General features: G+C 40.8%; 1 protein-coding gene across 1 annotated transcript; it reads right to left on the bottom strand.

Annotated features, from left to right (window-relative positions):
- Positions 1–1,389: 1,389 nt before the first annotated feature.
- si:ch211-28p3.4 (zinc-binding protein A33) lies at positions 1,390–19,160 on the bottom strand. Its single transcript, XM_035753362.2, has 6 exons — positions 18,972–19,160; positions 18,751–18,846; positions 18,183–18,410; positions 7,464–7,483; positions 5,571–5,713; positions 1,390–3,273 (listed from the first exon to the last, which is right to left on the bottom strand). The coding sequence occupies exons 1-6, from the start codon at positions 19,131–19,133 to the stop codon at positions 2,696–2,698; spliced, it is 1,227 nt and encodes a 408-aa protein (XP_035609255.2). The 5' UTR covers positions 19,134–19,160; the 3' UTR covers positions 1,390–2,695.
- Between the last annotated feature and the right edge of the window lie 4,237 nt (positions 19,161–23,397).

Here is a 23,397-nt window from a genome sequence, read left to right as displayed (position 1 = left end):
CTACCAATAGTTTTGTCAAAAAACAGCTGTGTTAAATAACAAATGTGCCTACTCTGGTCTTGGCTCCTGCGGTCTAGCCAACAGCTCATAGATACAATGCAGGTAGGCTAGTCTACATGATGAGATCATTATGAATAAGCCAGAATATTATTATTTGTCAAATGGCAGTCAAGCATCACTCATCATGTCACCAGAATAAGACCCACAATATTTATTGGAAAGGAGTATCAAGCTCATCACCGTGCACATTCACCACCCTATGAAGTTCATAATATTGTATTTCTTCTGTAGCCTAATAAACTGCATGGTTTCCCAAGTCGTAGAACCACACACCATATCATCGCGTGACTCCACATTTACTTTGATATGATGGCTATTATAGCCATATTTGTGCATAAAGGCGTAATTCATTTTACTGACACAAAAGGATCCAACCATGACAAACAATCAAATTATCTGTCTGCATTTATAAAATTGTACCAAAAAATCCTGTTTCCATCACAGCTGTCGTGATTCTTCTTAAACGTTATGACTACTCGCATTAAAACTCTGGCTGGAAACATAGTTGTGTGTGTGTGTGTGTGTGTGTGTGTGTGTGTGTGTGTGTGTGTGTGTGTGTGTGTGTGTGTGTGTGTGTGTGTGTGTGTGTGTGTGTGTGTGTGTGTGTGTGTGTGTGTGTGTGTGTGTGTGTGTGTGTGTGTGTGTGTGTGTGTATGTGCTGACATCAGTGTCAATTGGAGAGAGTAGGGTACTACTCGTGGAGGAACCCTGGGCGCAGCTCCTGGTTTGTTCAGGCACTCTGCAATGTCCTCAATGAGTTTGGCAAGCAGCTGGAGATCATGCAGATCCTCACACGTGTCAACTACATGGTGGCTACCAGCTTCGAGTCCTGCTACGAGGACCCATGATTCAGCGAGAAAAAGCAGATCCCCTGCGTGCGTAGTCTCCATGCTGACAAAATAACTGCATTTCAACTGACCGCCAATGACCACCACAGACTGACAGACCGATTAACTGACGAGACTGACTAATCCACACACTGACCAAGCAGCCTAAAAATTCAGGGATGATCCAGGCACAGTGTGACACTGTGCCGTTTGGGCGAGAATGCCTTTTTGCACATAGCGTAGCACTCTGCGTTCATGTGTGGCACTCTGCGTTCATGTGTTGGTGGTGATACTTGCCTCTTCTTCAGGTTATTCCTAAGAATAATGATATCACATTTGATCGGATCTTTGTCGACAGGCTGTGTGAAATATATGTATTTTACCGACCCAGAAAATTTGCTGCCATTTTTGTGGGGTTGTTAAAGGTTTAGGGGACGGATTCAGTTATATCTGGAAATCTGTTATATCTGAAAACTGCTCATTTTTTCCAGCTTTTGTACAAGCATTTGATTTATTGGCAAAGATCACAGCTAACAGTATTTGTGCCAAATGTTATTTATTTAGGTTTGGAGGGAAGGGAACATTTCTTGACATGAAGAGGTAGTCACATACATTTGATCATGAATACCTTCAATTGCCAGAGCTTTGTTGCCCTTCAAAAGCACACATACAGATTTAAGTTTGTTATTGCATATTCATGTTATCCCAAAGCCAGAAATACTCTGTCATCTGCAGGGGCAGCTATTACTGGTGGTTCAATTCTTATCATTCACAATTCACCTGAACTAATTCGCACACTGCATTGTTCCAATGTTTGTGCAATGTTCCAGCACAATTTACAGGATTGCAACTACGGATTACTAGTAACTTTGGGAAAACATTCGGGTGCCATCTTGAATTTTTTGCCATTATCTTTTTCCAGTCTTTGTTTAATTTCAGTCATTTTCTTATTTTATTTTTTTCATGATTACAAAATAATTCTATAAACCACAGTAGTGAACTGTGGCAACCGAGTAGACATGTTACCCATTCCACACATACCTTTCAATCACACAGATGGCACTCTTGAATCCTCTCGAAACATGAATCAGTGATGTAGTGCCCAACCTGTACTAAAAGGAGTGTTTGCTCCACTTGTTTTGGAGTGGAATTGAAGGGGGAAATCATATTTTAAATGCTTTCCAGGTTTAATGCTATTGTACTCAGGAATATATTTCAAAAGAAAAATGAAAAAATTATTATATAGAAAAGGAAGACAAATTTCCTAAAAAAAAGGAAATATTATGAATTTACTATGGCTCCTTTTGAATCTGGGGCAATACAATGTTTAAATTACTTAACATCAAAGGAATGAAACACTACTTTATTGCATTAAACATGAAGAATTGTATTGTAAAAAGAATAGTGTGTTATTTTTGTCGTACAAACGTTGCATACACATGCTAATCCTGAATTTACAATAAATCAATTTAGCTAAATGAAAACTTTGCCTAAAGTCCTGCACACAAAGTCCAAAGGGTATAGAAACAATTGTTTCAACATTAGGTGGGTGTTTCAAGCTCCTGGAAATGTATATAGGCTAGTCAGCCTGATCTGTTATAGGTCAGTGAATTTTTATTTTAAAAAATGTACACATACACAAACTTGTTTAGATTGGAAGTGGACATAAAATTGCAGCACCAGACAGTCAGGCCAGGTGTGCAGAAAAAAAATCTGACCTGGTGTGCATGGTTCATAACACAAAAAAAAACACATGACAAAAGTGATATACCACCCCCATTCCCTCCACCCATTGCAATTGTCCTCCATCAGAGGGTAGGGGCAGAGCGTGAGGCATCGCAAATCTTAAGGGGCTTCCAGTTGGACCCCTGATTGTCGTGCCCGGGGCACACAGCCTGGTGGAGGACATTGGTGAAGGTGGCGACATAGAAACAGTGGAGAGGGGTCATGGTGTCGGCCCCCAGGAAGCACACCAGGCCCCCGGGAAAGCTGGAGTAAATACCGATGCGAGTGAAGTGCTGTCCGGCCACCACAGGGAGCGCATGGGCCACCCTGTCATGCCATGCTGTGTAGTCCCCATTAAAGAACTCCATTGCCCACGACTCGTCTCCACGGCCCAGCCAGCAGTCCTCCTCACGGCCCTTGCGTGGGATGCTTGGGTAGGTGAGACCTATCTCCCAGTAGGTCTTCCCACTTACCTGTACCTCCCAGTAGTGACGTCCCTCTCGGAAGCCCTGCCGGCTGATGGCATTGAGGGTGGTGTCGAAGCGAGAGGGGTTCTCTGGGACTTCTTGCCAGGTGTCCGTGTACTCTACCAAGTCACCCTTCGGGGAAATTATAAGTTTCGGGTGGGCAGTGGTAGGGTCAAGGACAACGTCAGAGGCATCTAAGTAAAACACACATAAATTGAGAAATTAAATACATATTTCTAATAACACTATAAAGAGAATAGGTTTTTGCTGTCAATAGCGTTCATTAGAATGCATGATATTTTTATTGCGTGAGCAATTAAACCGTTAATTTGTTTGTCTACAAAGAGGACATGGTCATGAGAGTGTTTCTCCCACCCCCAGTGTACCGAGCTCAGGAAGCTACATATAGAAATTAAAGTAGTGTCTCAAATGTTAATCCACTTTTATCCATTTTGTCTGCCCCATAAAAGCTTGTTACGTCTTTGTCCCCCAGATACTAAAGACAACATGGTCCTGAGAGTGTTTTTCCCACCAACAGTGTAACAAGTTGAAAAGAAGACTGCCCACCCATGCATTGATGGGCCCAAAAGTCATAATGTCCTGTAAATATACATGGAATACATGGAATATTATACAGTGGGTGAGTCTAATCCTGAATGCTGATAGGTTAAAACTACATTCCATCCGGTGTCTATTCCACAAGTTACCACCGGCTAAATCTGACATTAAAATGTCTATTTACTCTGTTCCATCTGACTGCGCAATCCACTGTCTCATCAGCCCAGCAAGGCACGTTATAAACTTGATCTCCACTATAAAAAGTATCTAGACATTATATCACATTTCTTTTAGACTAACATTTCATTTTCAACAGCGGTGAGATTTTTTTAAACCTTGCTTTCTGTCTCTCCGACATTTGCAACTTTGTTTCAATATTCAAATCCGATCTCCAGCTGTCCCATAGTAAGGAATGTGTCGGGACGAGACAGACAGGCAGGCAGCGTTTCTTAGCCTGTCAAAATCATGAGTCAGCTGGCATACATTTTATGTATGATCAGTATACAAAGAAATGTCAATTGAAAAAAGGTCAAAAGAAACGAAGTGCAGCTAGTTTTCAGTCTTTCCAGCTTCAATTTTAAGTGAATGTGTTAGCTGTGTGTCACGCCTTGGTCATTGTATTTTGTGTTTTTGTTATATGTTTGGGTAGGCCAGGGTGTGACATGGGTTTATATGTTGTATTCGTATTGGGGTTTGTATTATTTGGGATCGCGGCTGATTAGGGATGTTGTTAGGCTTGGCTGCCTGAGGCGATTCTCAATCAGAGTCAGGTGCTTGTCATTGTCTCTGATTGGGAACCGTATTTAGGTAGCCTGAGTTCGCTTTGTATTTTGTGGGTGTTTGTTCCTATCTCTGTGTAGTAGTCACCAGATAGGCTGTAATAAGTTTCACGTTCCGTTCTGTTGTTTTTGTATTAGTTTCAGTTATTTCATGTACCGCGATTCAGTTCATTTAAGTCATGAGTAACCTATACGCTGCATTTCGGTCCGACTCTCTTCCTTCAACAGACGAACGCCGTTACAGAAACACCCACCACCGTTCACGGACCGAGCAGTGTGTAAACTGGCAGGAGCTAAAGGAGGACGTTATGGAAGGTAGAGGCATGGAATATACGACGTGGGAAGAAATCGACAGGTGGGCGGCCGACCCAGAGAGAGTGCAGGAGCCCGCCTGGGATTCGCTTCAGCAGTGCGAAGAGGGCTATAGACGAATGGAGTCTAAAAGGAAAACACGGCGACGCAGAGCGAAAACCGAAAGTAACCCCCAAATATTTATTGGGAGAGAGCGCAGAGAGAGAGTGGCTGAGTCAGGAGTCAGACCTGAGCCTACTCTCCCTGTTAATCGTGAAGAGCAGTTGCAGTGGGAGAGGCTGCACCACTTGGAGAATTGGACATGGGAGGAGGAATTAGACGGTAAAGGACCCTTGGCTCAGCTTGGAGAATATCGCCGTCCCAAGGAAGAAATAGAAGCGGCTAAAGCGATCCATTACGATACTTGTTTTGTCCGACTACAAACACCTTATACACGTGACAACTCAAAGCTTCCCAAACGACCAACATACGAGAATAAAGCTAGTTAAATTATTTTGGTGAAAAATCATGTCCAAAAAACTCTGCTGACACCAACGTGAATTACAACATTGCACAATAATGTTTGATGGTTAGTACACCCATTTACGATGTTTAAGTGCCAACAGCATGGCTGAAAAAAGTGAATGAACCACAGCTGTGGTTCTGGACAATAAATATCCTCCCACTTAAAAGCAATCAATTAATTTCAGTTTAAAAAATGTTTTCAGATTGATTGTAAATCTATTTTGGAGGAAAATATATTTTGAAAAGTGTTTATAAATCTTAATATTGTGGTTTAATGAACACTTAATGTAATAAAAGTGATTGCACAGGATCTTTAAATAAATTGATATTGAACTCACAGCTCTGAAAGAGTTTCTTGGTGACAGGGACCTGGGACCGGATGAAAAGCAGGAGGTTGATGGTTAAACTCAAGAGCTGTTCATTCTTAAATTCATCCACCTGAAGCAATTCTGGATCTGTAGCCTTCATCGTCTCTGCTATTCTGGAGACAAGGAAGCAGAGAAATTGGTACATACACACACAGATACCCTTAGATGTAGGTTTATTTGACCATTGTGGTACATATGCAAAAACATACATAAAATGTGATGTCATACTCACACAGCAAACACCATTAACAGAAAAATGGGTAACACGTTACGATAATTTTCATAAATAAGCACAGTTAACAAGCAATTTAAGTAAGTAAGCATTTAGAAGATCCGCCCTGGTTCTGCCGCCTGCACCAATCTCAACGTCCTAGAACCAGTAGTCATGCAAGATTTGGTTCTGGGTTGCCAAGATTAGAGCCTTTACAATGTCTTATGAGAAGGTTTATTATAGGATGTTTCCTTTTATGTATCAATTTCCACTCAAGATAGCCGATACTTAGTCAAGATCATTAAGATATTCAATACAATATAAAATATACAATACATTATAAAAAGTGTACACACTATTAATAAATTGACTAGATTGTTCCACCCCATCCCCCAGGACGCCTCTTCCCTATAGCTAAACAAACATATAATGTTCTGCATGTGCATTACTTTTACAGTAGCTGCTGCTCAGATAAAATAAAAACACAGAGGCGATTTGAAATAAACATTGCAAAAAATATCAGGAGGTTGGTGGCACCTTTAATTGGAGAGGAGGGGCTTATGGTAATGGCAGGAGCGGAATAGGTGGAATGTTATCAAATACATCAAACACGTGTCTTTCTTGTGTTTGATGCCATTCCATTCGCTCCATTCAAGCCATAATTATGAGCGGTTCTCCCCTCAGCAGCCTCCACTGAAATATATGTTTTGCCGGCTACTTTAGGACGACATGACCAAATGCATTTAGCCTACAAGACAACATAACCTAGCCTACATGTAACTTGTAGCCTAGTCCTGTATTTACATTGCATTGGGGCCAAAGAATCTGTGTTTTAACCATCAATAACATAAAACTGTTATTTTGCTTCTCAATGATCATGGAACACACAATTTATTCGACAGCACATCATTGACATTTGCAAGAGTAGCCTTTTCCACTTCTGAGCAGCCTAACATTTGGCACCTAGCGGTAACCAGAGTTTTTCTCAACATGTGATCAGTCTGCTGCACTCAGGTTACAATGTGTGTAGGAGGTAAATTCGATTTGTATGGTTGATCATGTCATTGTATGTACAATATGTCTTACAACGGACAAAGACATCTGATCATCACCTCAGGGTGAGTAGAACAGGAAGGGAGGGGGACGCAGCACCAGAGTAGCACATGTGCAGAAGGTACGGTATTTTAGCAGACGTCCTGAGAGTCTGGTCACGCAGCCACTCCACTCCGTAAAGAAATTATATTTCACCACCCCTTTGACCATCAGAACAGTTTCAATTTGTCAGGGCATGGACTCTACAAGGTGTTGAAAGCGTTGACTCCAATGCTTCCCATAGTTGTGTTCTTGACACAAACTGGTGTGCATGGCACCTACTACCATACCCAGTTCAAAGGCACTTAAATCTTTTGTCTTGCCCATTCACCCTTTGAATGGCATACATACGCAATCCATGTTTCAATTTTCTCAAGGCTTAAAAATCCTTCTTTAACCTGTCTCCTCCCCTTCATCTCCACTTTGAAGTGGATTTAATAAGTGACATCAATAAGGGATCATAGCTTTCACCTGGATTCACCTGGTCAGTCTATGTCATGGAAAGAGGTGTTCATGAATGTTCCAAATTGTAACCAAAAAATGTGTTTTCTGATACATACCTTCTCTCCGTTTCCGCATCCTGTAGGGAGATTACAAAGCAGTTAGAGGCCAGAGATCAAATCATAATCAATCTGAAAGTTATATTGGTTTATTGCATCCAGATTCAATCAAATCTACCAAATAGGATCCATGCTGGTTCCCAATTCTAACGCAATGCTAGCTCCAACCTGTAAGAAGGACATTTAAAACATGATATGTGCTTCCCTTGCCTTGCCATTCAATGAGCACACAGCAACATCCGCCACTACTGCCATCCTTTAGCTAGGTTGTCAGCTAGCTTTAGGTCCCCATTTTGGTAGCACTTTGTTAGTATTTGCTAATATATTTGTGATTTCCCATTATATAGCTTGTGATTTTCCAGACATTTACACTCATTCACTAACAATGATGACAAAGCATAAGGGCCCACATTTAACTTCAGCATGAACATCAACCACTGGAATCATTTATTAACTACAGATTTTTGTAAGTACTTTTTAGAAACAATATTTGGTAGCACTTTATAATAACTTAATCATTACTCCATTCATCATTATTTAAATATTTTTGTGTGGCCTCATCAAAAGTGTGGGCTATTTATCCTTTATAAATACTTTATAAATATTTTCAGTGACCAGTGTTATTTCTCACAAAAAGATGCATATGCCATTGGCAGACTTTCCAGCAGTACCTGATGTACCTCAAGATCTCAAAATAGCCTAAAATGTATCAATGGTAAAAGAATAAGCACACAAAACTGGATGTTAAAGGGAACATATAGAACATTTTATTCACAAAAACTGTTGTGAAATAAGTGTTGCAAGGACATGAGGAAGAGCTGAGGGTGAAGACTTCACAAACCGGAACTCCCAATTTCTAACACCTTTCGACCCAAAATTGAATCACGCAGCTGACCAAATTACGCAATATTTTAATTCTGGGTTAACTGAGATTAGGCTGCTCTAAGTGACTGCAATCCACACTTTGGTTTTGGTAGAAAGGTCACTTTATGTTCAATATACTGTATTTTCTTAAACATCCTCTGTATTGTATGCTAATTCATTGTTAAAATTAAGTGTTTTGTAAACACCACGTTGGTGGCAACTGTCACGCGGGACTAGGTGGGTGAGGAAGGAATCAGGTGCAGAGAGTTCCACTGGAAAAGGTGCACTTTAATGTGGCACAAAAAAATAACAAGCCCAAAACACAGGGCGCGGCCAATAATGTGGACCACCCACAACACAGGGTGCCAGGTCCAGAAATATATCACCTCTACCTAACGCACACACGTAACATAAATACAATCCCGCACAAAACAAGGGCGGGTACACGTACTTTAAATAAGGAAGCCCATTAAGCACATACAACAGGACACAGGTGAAACTAATAAGACAAAACAAACAGACAACGAAAAAGGGATCAGTGGTGGCTAGTAGCCTGGTGATGACGAGCGCCGCCCGAACAGGCAGGGGAGCCAACTTCGGCTGAAGTCGTGACAGCAACTGAGCTGCCACCAACGTTAAGGAGTTTTGAAACACTTGGGTGTAAGGGGTTATGAGACAGATATAACTAATTCTATAACTTTAGCAAATTTATTAGGGGTGATGCAGCTCCTCCAGAACCATTCGGACGGCTATGATTCTATAAGGAAATAGATTACAAAGTGCAACACTGGAGAGATGAGAGTTGCAGGCTCATGGCTATCAGAGCAGAGAAATGGAGAAAGATCATAAAAAGTTAATCTTCTAGTTCTGTGAGAGAAACAGGTGCACTTCTCACACAGTGCCCGCTTGTCTCAAATATACTGTAGGTTACAATGTTGCGCAAACCATAAGCCCGGGTCGGCCCAACCTGAATCAACTCTTGGACTATCAGGCCTGTAATGAAAATCAACTTTTTCACATTGTGTTTTTTGGGGGGCAGGAGAATTAACGAAGAAGAAACTCAAATTATCTATTTTATTCAAATGTTTACATTGCAAAAAGTGAGAGAAAAAACATTCATGCCAAGAGAGGTACTGCATCTGGCCAAATTGGTTCCGGAAGGACTATTTATTTTTTTCTGACTGTTTTCCATGGTATTTGGTTAGTCCTTTTAAGCATCCTCATAGATATTTATGTTATCATAGGACTGCCCATATTTCCCTCTGGCCAACGCCAATTGGTGACCAAGGGTTTGCCTTAGGACGCAAATGTGCATCATGAGTCAGGGAGATGGTCTTAGTGACAACAGACCTAGATATGGGGGGAGGTTTTAGTGGGTGGAATATTAGGACAATTGGAGGTTTACAAAGTTGCAGATACAGTATGCTTAACAGTGCAAGTTATTATATTAAAGTTATATGGACGCTTAATCATCATGGTGCTTTTTAATGGTAAGTTTACAAACATTGGTTGTGGTAAGTTTAATTGAAACTTGGGTATCATTATGGTAAGTGGGGAAGTAAGTATAGCAAGATATAATTGCTTAGCATTGGCAGATCATAAAAAATATACATTTTTACATGGCTAAAAGAAAAATAATATAATATCTATTGTTTACAGGAAACTCATTCTACAAATATAGATGAGGTTGGGTGGAAAAAAGACTGGGAAGGAGAAATACGTTTTTGTCACGGGCAAAGAAACTCAAGAGGGGTTATTATACTCATTAATGCAAATTTTGACCGATTGTGCAAACTGTGCAAACAGATCCGCAAGGAAGATGGATTACTTTAAATATGCTATTGGACCAAAAACAGATCTGGCTAATTAATCAATATGGGCAAAATAATGATGATCCACACTTTTTCGAAAATATATATAATAATCGATTGAGATCACAAGCAACGAAATAATCTATTATTATGGTGGGAGATTATAATACGGTTAAAGTACCTCAATGGATCATGAAGGAAATCATTCCACAAACTATCACCCGCAAGCACTTAAGAAGATAACAAAGATCATGGATACATTAGAACTAGTGGGTATATGAATGTTGAAAAGCCCTGACCAAGTGAGATATAGTTGAAGTCGGAAGTTTACATACACCTTTACCAAATAAATGTAAAACAATTAATGACATTTAATCCGAGTAAAAATTCCTTGTCTTAGGTCAGTTAGGATCACCACTTTATTTTAAGAATGTGAAATGTCAGAATAATAGTAAAGAGAATGATTTATTCCAGCTTTTTTCCCCCAGTGGGTCAGAAGTTTACCTACACTTAATTAGTATTTGGTAGCATTGCCTTTAAATTGGTTAACTTGGGTCAAACGTTTCGGGTAGCCTTCCACAAGCGTCCCACAATACGTTGGGTGAATTTTGGCCCATTTTTCTGACAGAGCTGATGTAACTGAGTCAGGGTTGTAGGCCTCCTTGCTCGCAGATGCTTTTTCAGTTCTGCCCAAAAATGTTCTATAGGATTGTGGTCCTTCTGTAGCTCAGTTGGTAGAGCATGGCGCTTGTAACACCAGGGTAGTGGGTTCGATTCCCGGGACCACCCATACGTAGAATGTATGCATATATGACTGTAAGTCGCTTTGGATAAAAGCGTCTGCTAAATGGCATATATTATTGTGGTCAGGGCTTTGTGATGGCCACTCCAATACCTTGACTTTGTTGTCCTTGAGCCATTTTTCCACAACTTTGGAAGTATGCTTGGGGTCATTGACCATTTGGAAGACCAATATGCGACCAAGCTTTAACTTCCTGACTGATGTCTGAGATGTTGCTTCAATAAACCATAATTTTTCATAATTCTATTTTGTGAATTGCACCAGTCCCTCCTGTAGGAAATCACGCTCTCAATATGATGCTGCCACCCTCGTGCTTCACGGTTGGGATGGTGTTCTTCGGCGTGCAACCCTCCACCTTTCTCCTCCAAACATAATGATGGTCATTACGGACAAACAGTTACATTTTTGTTTCATCAGACCAGAGGACATTTCTCCAAAAAGTACAATCTTTGTCCCTATGTGCAGTTGCAAACCGTAGTCTGGCTTTTTTTATGGCGATTGTGGAGCAGTGGCTTCTATCTTGCTGAGCGGCCTTTTAGGTTATGTTGATATAGGACTCGTTTTACTGTGGATATAGATACTTTTGTACCTGTTTCCTCCAGCATCTTCACAGGGTCCTTTGCTGTTGTTCTGGGATTGATTTGCACTTTTCGTATCAAAGTACGTTCATTTCTAGGAGACCGAAAGCGTATCCTTCCTGAGCGGTATGACGGCTGCGTGGTCCCATGGAGTTAATACCTGCGTACGATTGTTTGTACAGATGAACATGGCACCTTCAGGCATTTGGAAATTGCTCCCAAGGATGAACCAAACCTGTGGAGGTCTACAATTCTTTTTCTGAGTTTTTGGCTGATTTATTTTCATTTTCCCCTGATGTCAAGTAAAGAGGCACTGAGTTTGAAGGTAGGCCTTGAAATACATCCACAGGTACATTTCCAATTGACTCAAATTATGATCATTAGCATTTCAGAAGCTTCTAAAGCCATGGCATCATTTTCTGGAATTTTCCAAGCTGTTTAAAGGTACAGTCAACTTAGTGTTTGTAAACTTCTGACTTAAACTGTATGTACAGCAACCCCAGATGTAAAAACCAGTACCTTGCAAAAGCATTCATCGAACTTCACGTTTTTCCTATTTTGTTGCATTACAACCTGTAATTTAAGTAGATTTTTATTTGGATTTCATGTAATGGACATACACAAAATAGTCCACATTGGTGAAGTGAAATTTTAAAAATAACTTGTTTAAAAAAATAAAAGTAGAAAATAAAAAACTGAAGAGTGGTGCATGCATATATATTCACCCCCCTTTGCTATGAAGCCCCTAAATAAGATCTTTCCAAACAGGAGCTCTCCAAACAGGTCAGGGACAAAGTTGTGGAGAAGTACAGATCAGGGTTGGGTTATAAAAAATATCAGAAACTTTGAACATCCCATAGAGCACCGTTAATCCAATATTTAAAAAAATGAAAGAATATGGCACCACAACAAACCTGCCAAGAGAGGGCCACCCACCAAAATTCACAGACCAGGCAAGGTAGGAATTAATAAGAGTGGCAACAAAGAGACCAAAGATAACCCTGAAGGAGCTGCAAAACTCCACAGTGGAGATTGGAGTGTCTGTCCATAGAACCACTTTAAGCCATACACTCCACAGAGCTGGGCTTTACGGAAGAGTGTCCAGACAAAATGCCATTGCTTAAAGAAATAAATAAGCAAACATGTTTGGTGTTCGCCAAAAGGCATTTGGGAGACTCCCCAAACATATGGAAAAAGTTACTCTGTTCAGATGAGACTAAAATGTAGCTTTTTGGCCATCAAGGAAAAGGCTATGTCTGGCACAAACCCAACACCTCTCATCACCCCGAGAACACCATCCCCACAGTGAAGCATGGTGGTGGCAGCATCATGCTGTGGGGATGTTTTTCATCGGCAGGGAATGAGAAACTGGTCAGAATTGAAGGAATGATGGGTGACACTAAAAACAGGGAAAGTCTTGAGACAAACCTGTTTGTCTTCCATAGATTTGAGACTGGGATAGAGGTTCACCTTCCAGCAGGACAATAATCCTAAACATACTGCTAAAGCAACACTTGAGTGGTTTAAGGGGAAACATTTAAATGTCTTGGAATGGCCTAGTCAAAGCCAAGACCTCAATCCAATTGAGAATCTGTGGTATGACTTAAAGATTGCTGTACACCAGCGGAACCCATCCAACTTGAAGAAGCTGGAGCAGTTTTGCCTTGAAGAATGGGCAAAAATCCCAGTGGCTAGATGTGCCAAGTTTATAGATACATACCCCAAGAGACTTGCAGCTGTAATTGGTGCAAAAGGTGGATCTACAAAATATTAACTTTTTTTGGGATACTTATGCACACTCGTGTTTTCTGGGGGTTTTGTCTTATTTCTTGTTTGTATCACAATATAACATATTTTGCATCTTCACATTGGTAGACATGTTGAGTAAATCAAATTATACAAACCTTCAACATATTAATTTAAATTCCAGGTTGTAAGGCACACAAAATAAAAAAAATCCAAGGGGGGTGAATACTTTCGCAAGCCACTGTAGTAAATAATGGTTACTCAGAAAGTATTGAGCTTTTAAGAGGAGTAAAACAAGGCTGTCTGTTGTCTCCATTTCTATTTATTATGGCCCTTGAAATGCTAGATATTAAAGTTAGATCCAACAAGAACATCAAGGGGTTAGAAATCCAGGGGATAAAAACAGAAGTGTCAATGTATGCCGATGACTAGTTTTTTCTTAAGTTCCCAATCTGGATCCCTGCGCAATCTCATCAAAGATCTTGATCACTTTTCTTAAAACCTAATTATGACAAGTGTACCATATTACGTATTGGATCATAAAAAAAATGGTCTCCGCTGTCCATTTCCAAAACTCAAACATAAAGACAAACAATGAACATTAACATTTAAAATGTAAATCAGTGACAACCCCTCCAAAGAATAGAGTGAGATTGACTTAAAGTTATATTCAGAATACACTTCAGTACATAAAAAAGGGAATCATCAATGAAATTGAATATTGTATCCACAACAGGGCTCTGGGCAGCCGAGCGGAAATGGAGGAAAACTCGCCTCCCTGCGGACCTGGCATCCTTTCACTCCCTCCTCTCTACATTTTCCTCCTCTGTCTCTGCTGCTAAAGCCACTTTCTACCACTCTAAATTCCAAGCATCTGCCTCTAACCCTAGGAAGCTCTTTGCCACCTTCTCCTCCCTCCCGAATCCTCCTCCCCCCTCCTCCCTCTCTGCAGATGACTTCGTCAACCATTTTGAAAAGAAGGTCGACGACATCCGATCCTCGTTTGCTAAGTCAAACGACACCGCTGGTTCTGCTCACACTGCCCTACCCTGTGCTGACCTCTTTCTCCCCTCTCTCTCCAGATGAAATCTCGCGTCTTGTGACGGCCGGCCGCCCAACAACCTGCCCGCTTGACCCTATCCCCTCCTCTCTTCTCCAGACCATTTCCGGAGACCTTCTCCTTACCTCACCTCGCTCATCAACTCATCCCTGACCGCTGGCTACGTCCCTTCCGTCTTCAAGAGAGCGAGAGTTGCACCCCTTCTGAAAAAACCTACACTCGATCCCTCCGATGTCAACAACTACAGACCAGTATCCCTTCTTTCTTTTCTCTCCAAAACTCTTGAACGTGCCGTCCTTGGCCAGCTCTACCGCTATCTCTCTCAGAATGACCTTCTTGATCCAAATCAGTCAGGTTTCAAGACTAGTCATTCAACTGAGACTGCTCTTCTCTGCATCACGGAGGCGCTCCGCACTGCTAAAGCTAACTCTCTCTCCTCTGCTCTCATCCTTCTAGACCTATCGGCTGCCTTCGATACTGTGAACCATCAGATCCTCCTCTCCACCCTCTCCGAGTTGGGCATCTCCGGCGCGGCCCACGCAGGTGGCGTGGCGAGAATCTGTCTCCTCACCACGCGCTCTCACCACTGGTGTCCCCCAGGGCTCTGTTCTAGGCCCTCTCCTATTCTCGCTATACACCAAGTCACTTGGCTCTGTCATAACCTCACATGGTCTCTCCTATCATTGCTATGCAGACGACACACAATTAATCTTCTCCTTTCCCCCTTCTGATGACCAGGTGGCGAATCACATCTCTGCATGTCTGGCAGACATATCAGTGTGGATGACGGATCACCACCTCAAGCTGAACCTCGGCAAGACGGAGCTGCTCTTCCTCCCGGGGAAGGACTGCCCGTTCCATGATCTCGCCATCACGGTTGACAACTCCATTGTGTCCTCCTCCCAGAGCGCTAAGAACCTTGGCGTGATCCTGGACAACACCCTGTCGTTCTCAACTAACATCAAGGCGGTGGCCCGTTCCTGTAGGTTCATGCTCTACAACATCCGCAGAGTACGACCCTGCCTCACACAGGAAGCGGCGCAGGTCCTAATCCAGGCACTTGTCATCTCCCGTCTGGATTACTGCAACTCGCTGTTGGCTGGGCTCCCTGCCTGTGCCATTAAACCCCTACAACTCATCCAGAACGCTGCAGCCCGTCTGGTGTACAACCTTCCCAAGTTCTCTCACGTCACCCCGCTCCTCCGCTCTCTCCACTGGCTTCCAGTTGAAGCTTGCATCCGCTACAAGACCATGGTGCTTGCCTACGGAGCTGTGAGGGGAACGGCACCTCAGTACCTCCAGGCTCTGCTCAGGCCCTACACCCAAACAAGGGCACTGCGTTCATCCACCTCTGGCCTGCTCGCCTCCCTACCACTGAGGAAGTACAGTTCCCGCTCAGCCCAGTCAAAACTGTTCGCTGCTCTGGCCCCCCAATGGTGGAACAAACTCCCTCACGACGCCAGGACAGCGGAGTCAATCACCACCTTCCGGAGACACCTGAAACCCCACCTCTTTAAGGAATACCTAGGATAGGATAAGTAATCCTTCTCACCACCCCCCCCTAAAAGATTTAGATGCACTATTGTAAAGTGGCTGTTCCACTGGATGTCATAGTTGAATGCACCAATTTGTAAGTCGCTCTGGATAAGAGCGTCTGCTAAATGACTTAAATGTAAATGTAAATGTAAGTTAACAATCGCATGGTGACAATGTTTCATGTTATTATACAAAGGTTTTCACTATAACATTTGGGAAAACATGCCATATAATTGTATATCTGATAGTCCATAACTGAAATAATATGATAATGTATACCTGTAAGTAGCAGTCACAAACCAGCTAGACCAGGAACATTTAGTTACCAAGCTGACCAACAAAGCCATTATTTCTAAGCTATTATAATTAGGTTTAGGCTATAACATTACATTAATTCTTGGAATCAACAGCCAGAAGGCTTAATATTTTATAGGATTCATTTCACAGATAAACATACACCTAATAATATACAGTCAGCAGGGGATGTCTAGCTATGGGGATATGACTAGCTATTCAAATGTACTCACCCAATTTTTCTTCACAGCAACCCTTTTCCTTTTAGCAGGCTAGCTAGGGACACAATATAGTGCCTTCAGAAAGTATTCAGACACCTTGAATTTTTCCACATTTTGTTACATTACAGACTTATTCTAAAATAGATGTATTTTTTGTCTCAGCAATCTACACCTCATAATGACAAAGTGAAAACAGATTTTTAGAAATGATAAAAAATGTAGGCTGTAACCTAACTTAAATGTGGAAAAACTCAAGGGATCTGAATACTTCTGAAGGTACTGTATACTCACTAGCCAGTTCGTTTCTAGCTCTAACACCCATTGACAAATGCATTGTATTTTGTAGTTATCAAACATTAACATCAAGTAGGCTACATGGCTTTGTTTTGGGTGACTTACTTGAACAACACAGGCTATCACATCATAGCTAGTTAGGTGGCTAGCTAGCAATCTAGCTAGATAGCTACCATTATCTGAGAATATTTCATAAAGCTTCTTAAAGCTTTTCATGTACTTAAAAAATATCGATGTCATTGATCATATAATAATAACTTTTACCTCAGAAATTGTCAACTCATATTCAAGCTGATTCTACTACTTGGCTTGGTAGATAGTTAGCTCACCGGGCATCAAAAGTTCATGTCACACACTCAATCTGAAAAAACAGACTAAAATGTAAATATTATCGTTACTAACATAAAAACGAATTACATACAGTTTCTTACCTTGATATTTTTGTCCAAATTTGAATGATGGAGCTGCCAAAGTCAAATCGAAGGGGGGGAGAAGTGCCTCCCTGTGGCAGCTGCCTCAAATTAGCAATATTCGTGTTGAGGCTAATTCCCACCCCTTTACCCGTAAACCAATCATATATTGTTAATGCATAATTTAACCTATCAAAAGAGGAGTTTTATGAAAAACGTGATGATTGCAGCCCAGAGATATTGATGTGACAACAACTGGAAACATGTTTCTGATTTTCGAACGGACAGGCAGAAAAAGGTTAACCATTGGTATGTTCTAGGGGGCATTTTGAGACCTTCAGGAGCATCCAGTACTGCTCGGATCTACCAATGGCATGTCCAGCTTTTTGTGAGAAATTACAATCTTCACACAAGAAGTATTTATAAAGTATAAATATCCCACACTTTAGATAGGGCCACACAAAAATATGTAACTAATGATTAGTAAATGGTTTTTAAGGACCTATGTTTTACATCTTAAATACTTTAAAAGTTGTTTATAAATGTTCGAATAACCAGGTTACTAACATTTACAAATGTGGGAGTAATGATTCATAAATGATTCATAAAATATGATGAATAAAATTATTAATAAAATATGAATATACTTACTTATCCATTTTAAATGTTTTATTATGTGGAGATATTATAAAGTGCTACCAAATATTTGTTTCAATAAATTGGACTAAATTAGCCTCTCCATTGACACCCATGTAGATTGTAGCGTCCTAGCATAACTTTTAGATTTTGCAAGGTAAGTCGAATATGAATATCAGGACTTTGTACAAACATGGCATTCATGTAGGGTGAAAGCTTCTTCGTGTAATTATATTCTGTTTCCTATACTGAAATTCCTATTCTGCAACCTAGGAACTATTAGAATTTAATTCAATAATTGAATTTGATCAGCAATTGAATTCAGAAATGACTCCAACCCTGCTTCTACGGGCCAAATCCAAACTTGAAGTAAGTGTGCATAACTTGCTGTCACACTCTTTATGTGATAGTTACAGGCATGTGAGTCAAATTAGAATGTCCCTATGTTATGTTCAGACGGCCTTCACCTTGTCATCTGTCTGCTCTTTCTCCATTTGGGTGCTGAGCTGGGCTATCTCCTGGTCAAGTTCCTGACTGAGGTGGTAGCAGCGCTCTATTCTGTCCTCAATGGTGCACTCTGTGGCTTGATACTCCATGTCCAGCTGGGTCAGCGTGATCCGCAGGTCCTCATCCAGAACCCTCTTCATGTCCTCATACTTCTTCTTAATCTTCTCCTTCAGTGCATTGGTCTTCTTCTGAAGTGGGGGAGGGGTCATGTGAAATGGTCATAATTAGAACATTTGACAGCAGTGCAATGGAAATAGCATTTTTAAAGATACAGATTCACAGTGGCAAGTGACTATGACATCTTTGGAAAGCCTATAAAACCATTGCTGCAATTCAAAGCATTTGTAGGTCTATTTCACCATCTCCCAAAACTCCCTATCCCTCAGACGTAATGTTCCATAAAACTTATTGAAATTAATTGCAATGGAACTCACCCCAGCTCTGAATCTAAACGAAATAGAATAGGATGCCAACAAGTGTTCTTCAGGCTTCTGACGAGAGACATTCACCAGACAATCATTGACTTACTGTAAAGTCAACCTGCTTAGCTGCTAGCTTCTTCATCCTGTATGCGACAACATCCCTTTGCCTCTGTAGGTGCTGTTGATGTTTCACAAGTGTTTCCTGTGAAAGAGTGAAAAACAGCAAAGAGATAAGACATATAAAGTGAGAAGACAAATAATTGTTGCTTTAATCAAACCAATGGTGTATTTTTCTTTTGAGGAACAACTGATTTACAAAGGATTTACTTGCGTATGGCCCTTCATGACAAACTCCTGTATGTATGACTGTCTGTCCTCCTTCCTTCTGTATCTCCTATCCCTCTTCCCCAGAAAAAAGGATAACTGCAACTTACCAGCATAAGTATTATTACCCACGCTTTTATACCCCTGTATCTGATGCCAAGGCATGGTAGTTGGGGGAGTTGGTTGGAGGGAGCATGGTATCTATCCCTCCCCCACCCAACTGTCCTCATACCCTGGGAAGCATGTGCCTTGTTCCGTGTATGGGTTAGGGAGCGTAAATCTCAGCTCTGGGGACAGACACAAGGGTGACTTCCCGAGCCCTCTGGAAGGATCAGGGGGCTGGGTCACAAGAGAGTGTGGATTGCTCTGTCCTCCAGTGACTGAGCCGTCAAGAGGAGCACTATTTATATCTACCTGCCCCTGAACCCTTTGAGGCTTTTGTTTGTGTGTGGGTGTCACTTGTCAGGCCAGTGTGTGTGGTTTGAGTAATTGAGTGTCAGTTTGTATAGGCATATGTCAGCATCTTTAACACCAGTGTAAGAGACTCTTTAATATTGAGATCTACAAGTTTATAACAGCTTTCTAAGGAATTCTAAGGAATTCAGTCTCGCTTTAAATAATGTGCAGCTTATTAAGGCTTCATACAGCCTTCATAAACACAACACGCATGTGTTACAAATAATCTATAACTCTATGTCATGCTTTATAAAGGGTTCATAAATGTGGCATAAGTGTGACTTAAACACCAGTGTCAAATGTGACAAAATTCAATATATCAAATATGACATAAACCTGTTCTTTAAAAAAGGGTGGCGTAAGCACAGCTTAATTCTAGAACTTATAAATCATATTAAATTGAGGCTTCACAAAGCATGTATAACCCTGTCATGCATCTTGGTAGAGCAATGCATCACCGGGATATTGGGTTTGATTCCCGGGACCACCCATACGTAAAAATGTATTCACACAGTCCCTTGGATGTTATATATTATATTATATTTCACTAAACCACTTCCAGGATGGCCCAATCTCTTTCCCTATTGGGTGCATAGTCAGTATTGGACCTGACCTCAACTTCCCCCACTCTTAAGTGTAGTCAAAAGTCAAACTTGTTTTATTGAACAACAACAGAATTTAGATGTTCTGTGTTCACAATAATGCTTAAAACGCACAAGGGGGTGAATTTGTGAATGTGAGAAGTTCATTTATTTGGTGTATTTGCCCTTTTAATCAGTGAGCATGCCCTGGACTATTGTTTGGTTAGTGGATTTTCTGTACTGCAGTTAGTGCACGTGATGTGATTAGGCCGCCAATGTAATGGGTGGAGTACCCCATGAAATGACACCATATATACATTCTACCGACCCTATTGAATATTCCCTTTAATACTTTTACTGCGGCTCCCACAGTAGTTCTTGCTCTAAATCCAAATGTATTCCAAATACTGTACAGTGATTAGCATTGGGGGCATTTATTTGACATTGGAACATGTTTTAAAACCCACATTTAATACAAACGTCACTTAAATATGAACAGATGTGAATCATTATTCATGTTTAGACAATTATTTTGGTTATTGACACTTCTCTTCTATTACGTGGGGCACTTTTATTTTGAAAATCTCAGAAATTCTGTGATCCGGAAGTATTAAATGTAAATGTATGGTTTAAACATGTCTTTAATGTTTATTTAATTTATATGTTAGTGATAATGCACTGTGTTAATTCGTGTTTGTGTAATTCGTGTTTAAATCATTAAGTCTTTATGTATTTGGCGGCAGGGTAGCCTAGTGGTTAGAGCATTGGACTAGTAACCGGAAAGTTGCAAGTTCAAATCCCCTAGCTGACAAGGTACAAATCTGTTGTTCTGCCCCTGAAAAGGCAGGTAACCCACTGTTCCTAGGCCGTCATTGAAAATAAGAATTTGTTCTTAACTAACTGGTCTAGTTAAATAAAGGTCTAAAAAAATACATGCATGCGTTATGAATGACCAAATGGGTCTGACTTGATTGGGGGCGGCAGGTAGCCTAGTGGTTAGAGAGTTGGGCAAGTAACCGAAAGTGTTCCTGAATCGAATCCCCGAGCTGGCAAGGTAGAAATATGCCGTTCTGCCCCCGAATAAGGAAGATAATCCACTGTAAATAATTATTTGTTCTGAACTGACTTGCCTAGTTAAATAGTTAAGTACAGCATCATACAAGGCAGTCCAAAGTTTGGACAAACCTACTCATTCAAGAGTTTTTATTTGTTTCTACATTGTAAATGTACTGTACATGTACCGTAGTACATGATTTTGGTTACAGTAGTAACCAAAACATTGAAAACAAATAAAAATATATTTTATATTTGAGATTCTTCAAAGTAGCCCTTTGCCTTGATGACACACTCTTAGCATTCTCTCAACCAGCTTCATGAGGTAGTCATCTGGAATGCATTTGAATTAACAGATGTGCCTTGTTCAAAGTGAATTCGTGAAATTTCATTCCTTCTTAATGCGTTTGAGTCAGTCAGTTGTGTTGTGACAAGGTAGGGGTGGTATGCTACAATGTAGAAAACAGTATAAATAAAAAACAGTATAAATAAATAAAAACCATTGAATGAGTAGGTGTGTCCAAACTTTTGACTGGTACTGTAACTATTACAGGTCACTACATAAAATGTCAATAAATAGGTTATTAACATTCTGCTGATTTGTCAAGGTTTTATCATGTTCCACAGGTACTGTAGGTTGTGATAGGTATTTCAATTTCAGAACCAAGATGATTTTGAGTATTCCTCCCTCAGACCAGGTATTCCTCTTCTGTTCCCATGCTGGAGTTTGATTACAACCTGTTACAATGGTGCCAACATTTTGAGGCTGATCTTTCAGTGGGGGAGTGGGTGAACGTGTCAAAGACCTGACTGGGCCCAGCACCACACAATATGGCTTGTTTTTGTTATTTGTGTGTTTGTGTAGTGAAAAAAATGTAACTTGGTTCTGGGAAGAAAGCAAATTTCAATTTCTTTAGGTTGTGGGCTTTCATCAAGGTAAGTGTTTCTGTAACGGCGTTCTTCGTTTGTAGAAAGAGAGTCGGACCGAAATGCAGCGTAGTGGTTACTCATGTCTTTAATGAAGAGATCGCGATACATGAAATAACTTATACATATACAAAAACAACAAACGGAACGTGAAACCTAATTACAGCCTATCTGGTGAAACTACACAGAGACAGGAACAATCACCCATGAAATACACAGTGAAACCCCGGCTACCTAAATACGGTTCCCAATCAGAGACAACGAGAATCACCTGACTCTGATTGAGAACCGCCTCAGGCAGCCAAGCCTATACAACACCCCTACTCAGCCGCGATCCCAAATACTACAAACCCCAATACGAAAATACAATAACCCCATGTCACACCCTGGCCTGAACAAATATTAAAGAAAACACAAAATACTAAGACCAAGGCGTGACAGTTTCTTGTTGTATTGTTGTCCCCAGGCTATTCATCATTGCCCTTAGTGGGAGGGACCATAGAATTCTATAGGATTTGACATCGTCACTAATTAACACAGTCAAAAAGTCATAATTATTGCTAAATCCTGCCAATTTCCACTATTTATCTTCTTAAAATGTTATTTTCAACATAACCCTAACTAATGAAGGCCAACTTTTATGCGTTGGTCCATCAGACCATCCTCACATTTGGGAGGAATTGTCTGGGAACGAGATTGGGTGTAATGTGACTAACATGACATCACTTCAGAACGTATGCCATCCTTCAGCACAAACCTTTATAAAGCACATGTTTATATCATATTTGACATTGATGATTATGTCACACAATTATGCCACATTTATGAACCCTTAATATAGCATGACATATTTGTGTCATGCTTTATGAAGGCATTATGACGTTTTTTAAGCCTTTATAAGCTGAACGTCATTTAGAGCTGGACCAGGAATTCTGAGAATGCACAATGGTTATTCTAATGTGTTATGAAATCAATATTTCGGACACTTAAGAGTAAAATTACACTTTGGGTGACATTTTGCATGAGCAAATGGCAGTGAGCAAAATAACTACACCATTTCACACTATGTCTGTGTTTCACGGGGAGCATATCCTTCTTGATTCACACTCAGCAATATGTCCAGTGTAAGAGGTCTGAAAAAAATGTGTGTGTGCTGTGGTGTGCATCTGGTGTACAGCACTATGTGTGTGTGTGAGCCTCTCCACCCGAGTATGAGAGTTATGTCGATGCCAGGGTGTTCCAATAATAGGCCTATATGCTGACAATGACAGCCATCGTGAATTGCGTACACACATGCTGCAAATGGTGTGTGAATGTGCAACCAGTAAAGACATGCCAAATGTACAGCTGCCTCTTTTCCCTTCATGAAGCCTGATTCAGACTGACATGATCAAATCCCATTGACAACCCCA

This window comes from Oncorhynchus keta, chromosome 3 (assembly GCF_023373465.1).
Source record: "Oncorhynchus keta strain PuntledgeMale-10-30-2019 chromosome 3, Oket_V2, whole genome shotgun sequence".
In the NCBI taxonomy this organism is placed as follows: Eukaryota; Metazoa; Chordata; class Actinopteri; order Salmoniformes; family Salmonidae; genus Oncorhynchus; species Oncorhynchus keta.
The sequence above is the reverse complement of the archived record's forward strand: the minus strand, read 5'-3'. Positions and strand labels throughout refer to the sequence as shown.

Bases quoted from the DNA above. Each gene is read 5' to 3' on its own strand.
- si:ch211-28p3.4 (XM_035753362.2), bottom strand. From the start codon at position 19,133: ATGCCTTGGCATCAGATACAGGGGTATAAAAGCGTGGGTAATAATACT. The intron at 18,847-18,971 runs GTAAATCCTTTG...ACTCTTTCACAG, and splicing joins TCATGAAGGGCCATACGCAA to GAAACACTTGTGAAACATCA. The intron at 3,274-5,570 runs GTGAGTTCAATA...TGTTTTACTTAG, and splicing joins CAAGAAACTCTTTCAGAGCT to ATGCCTCTGACGTTGTCCTT.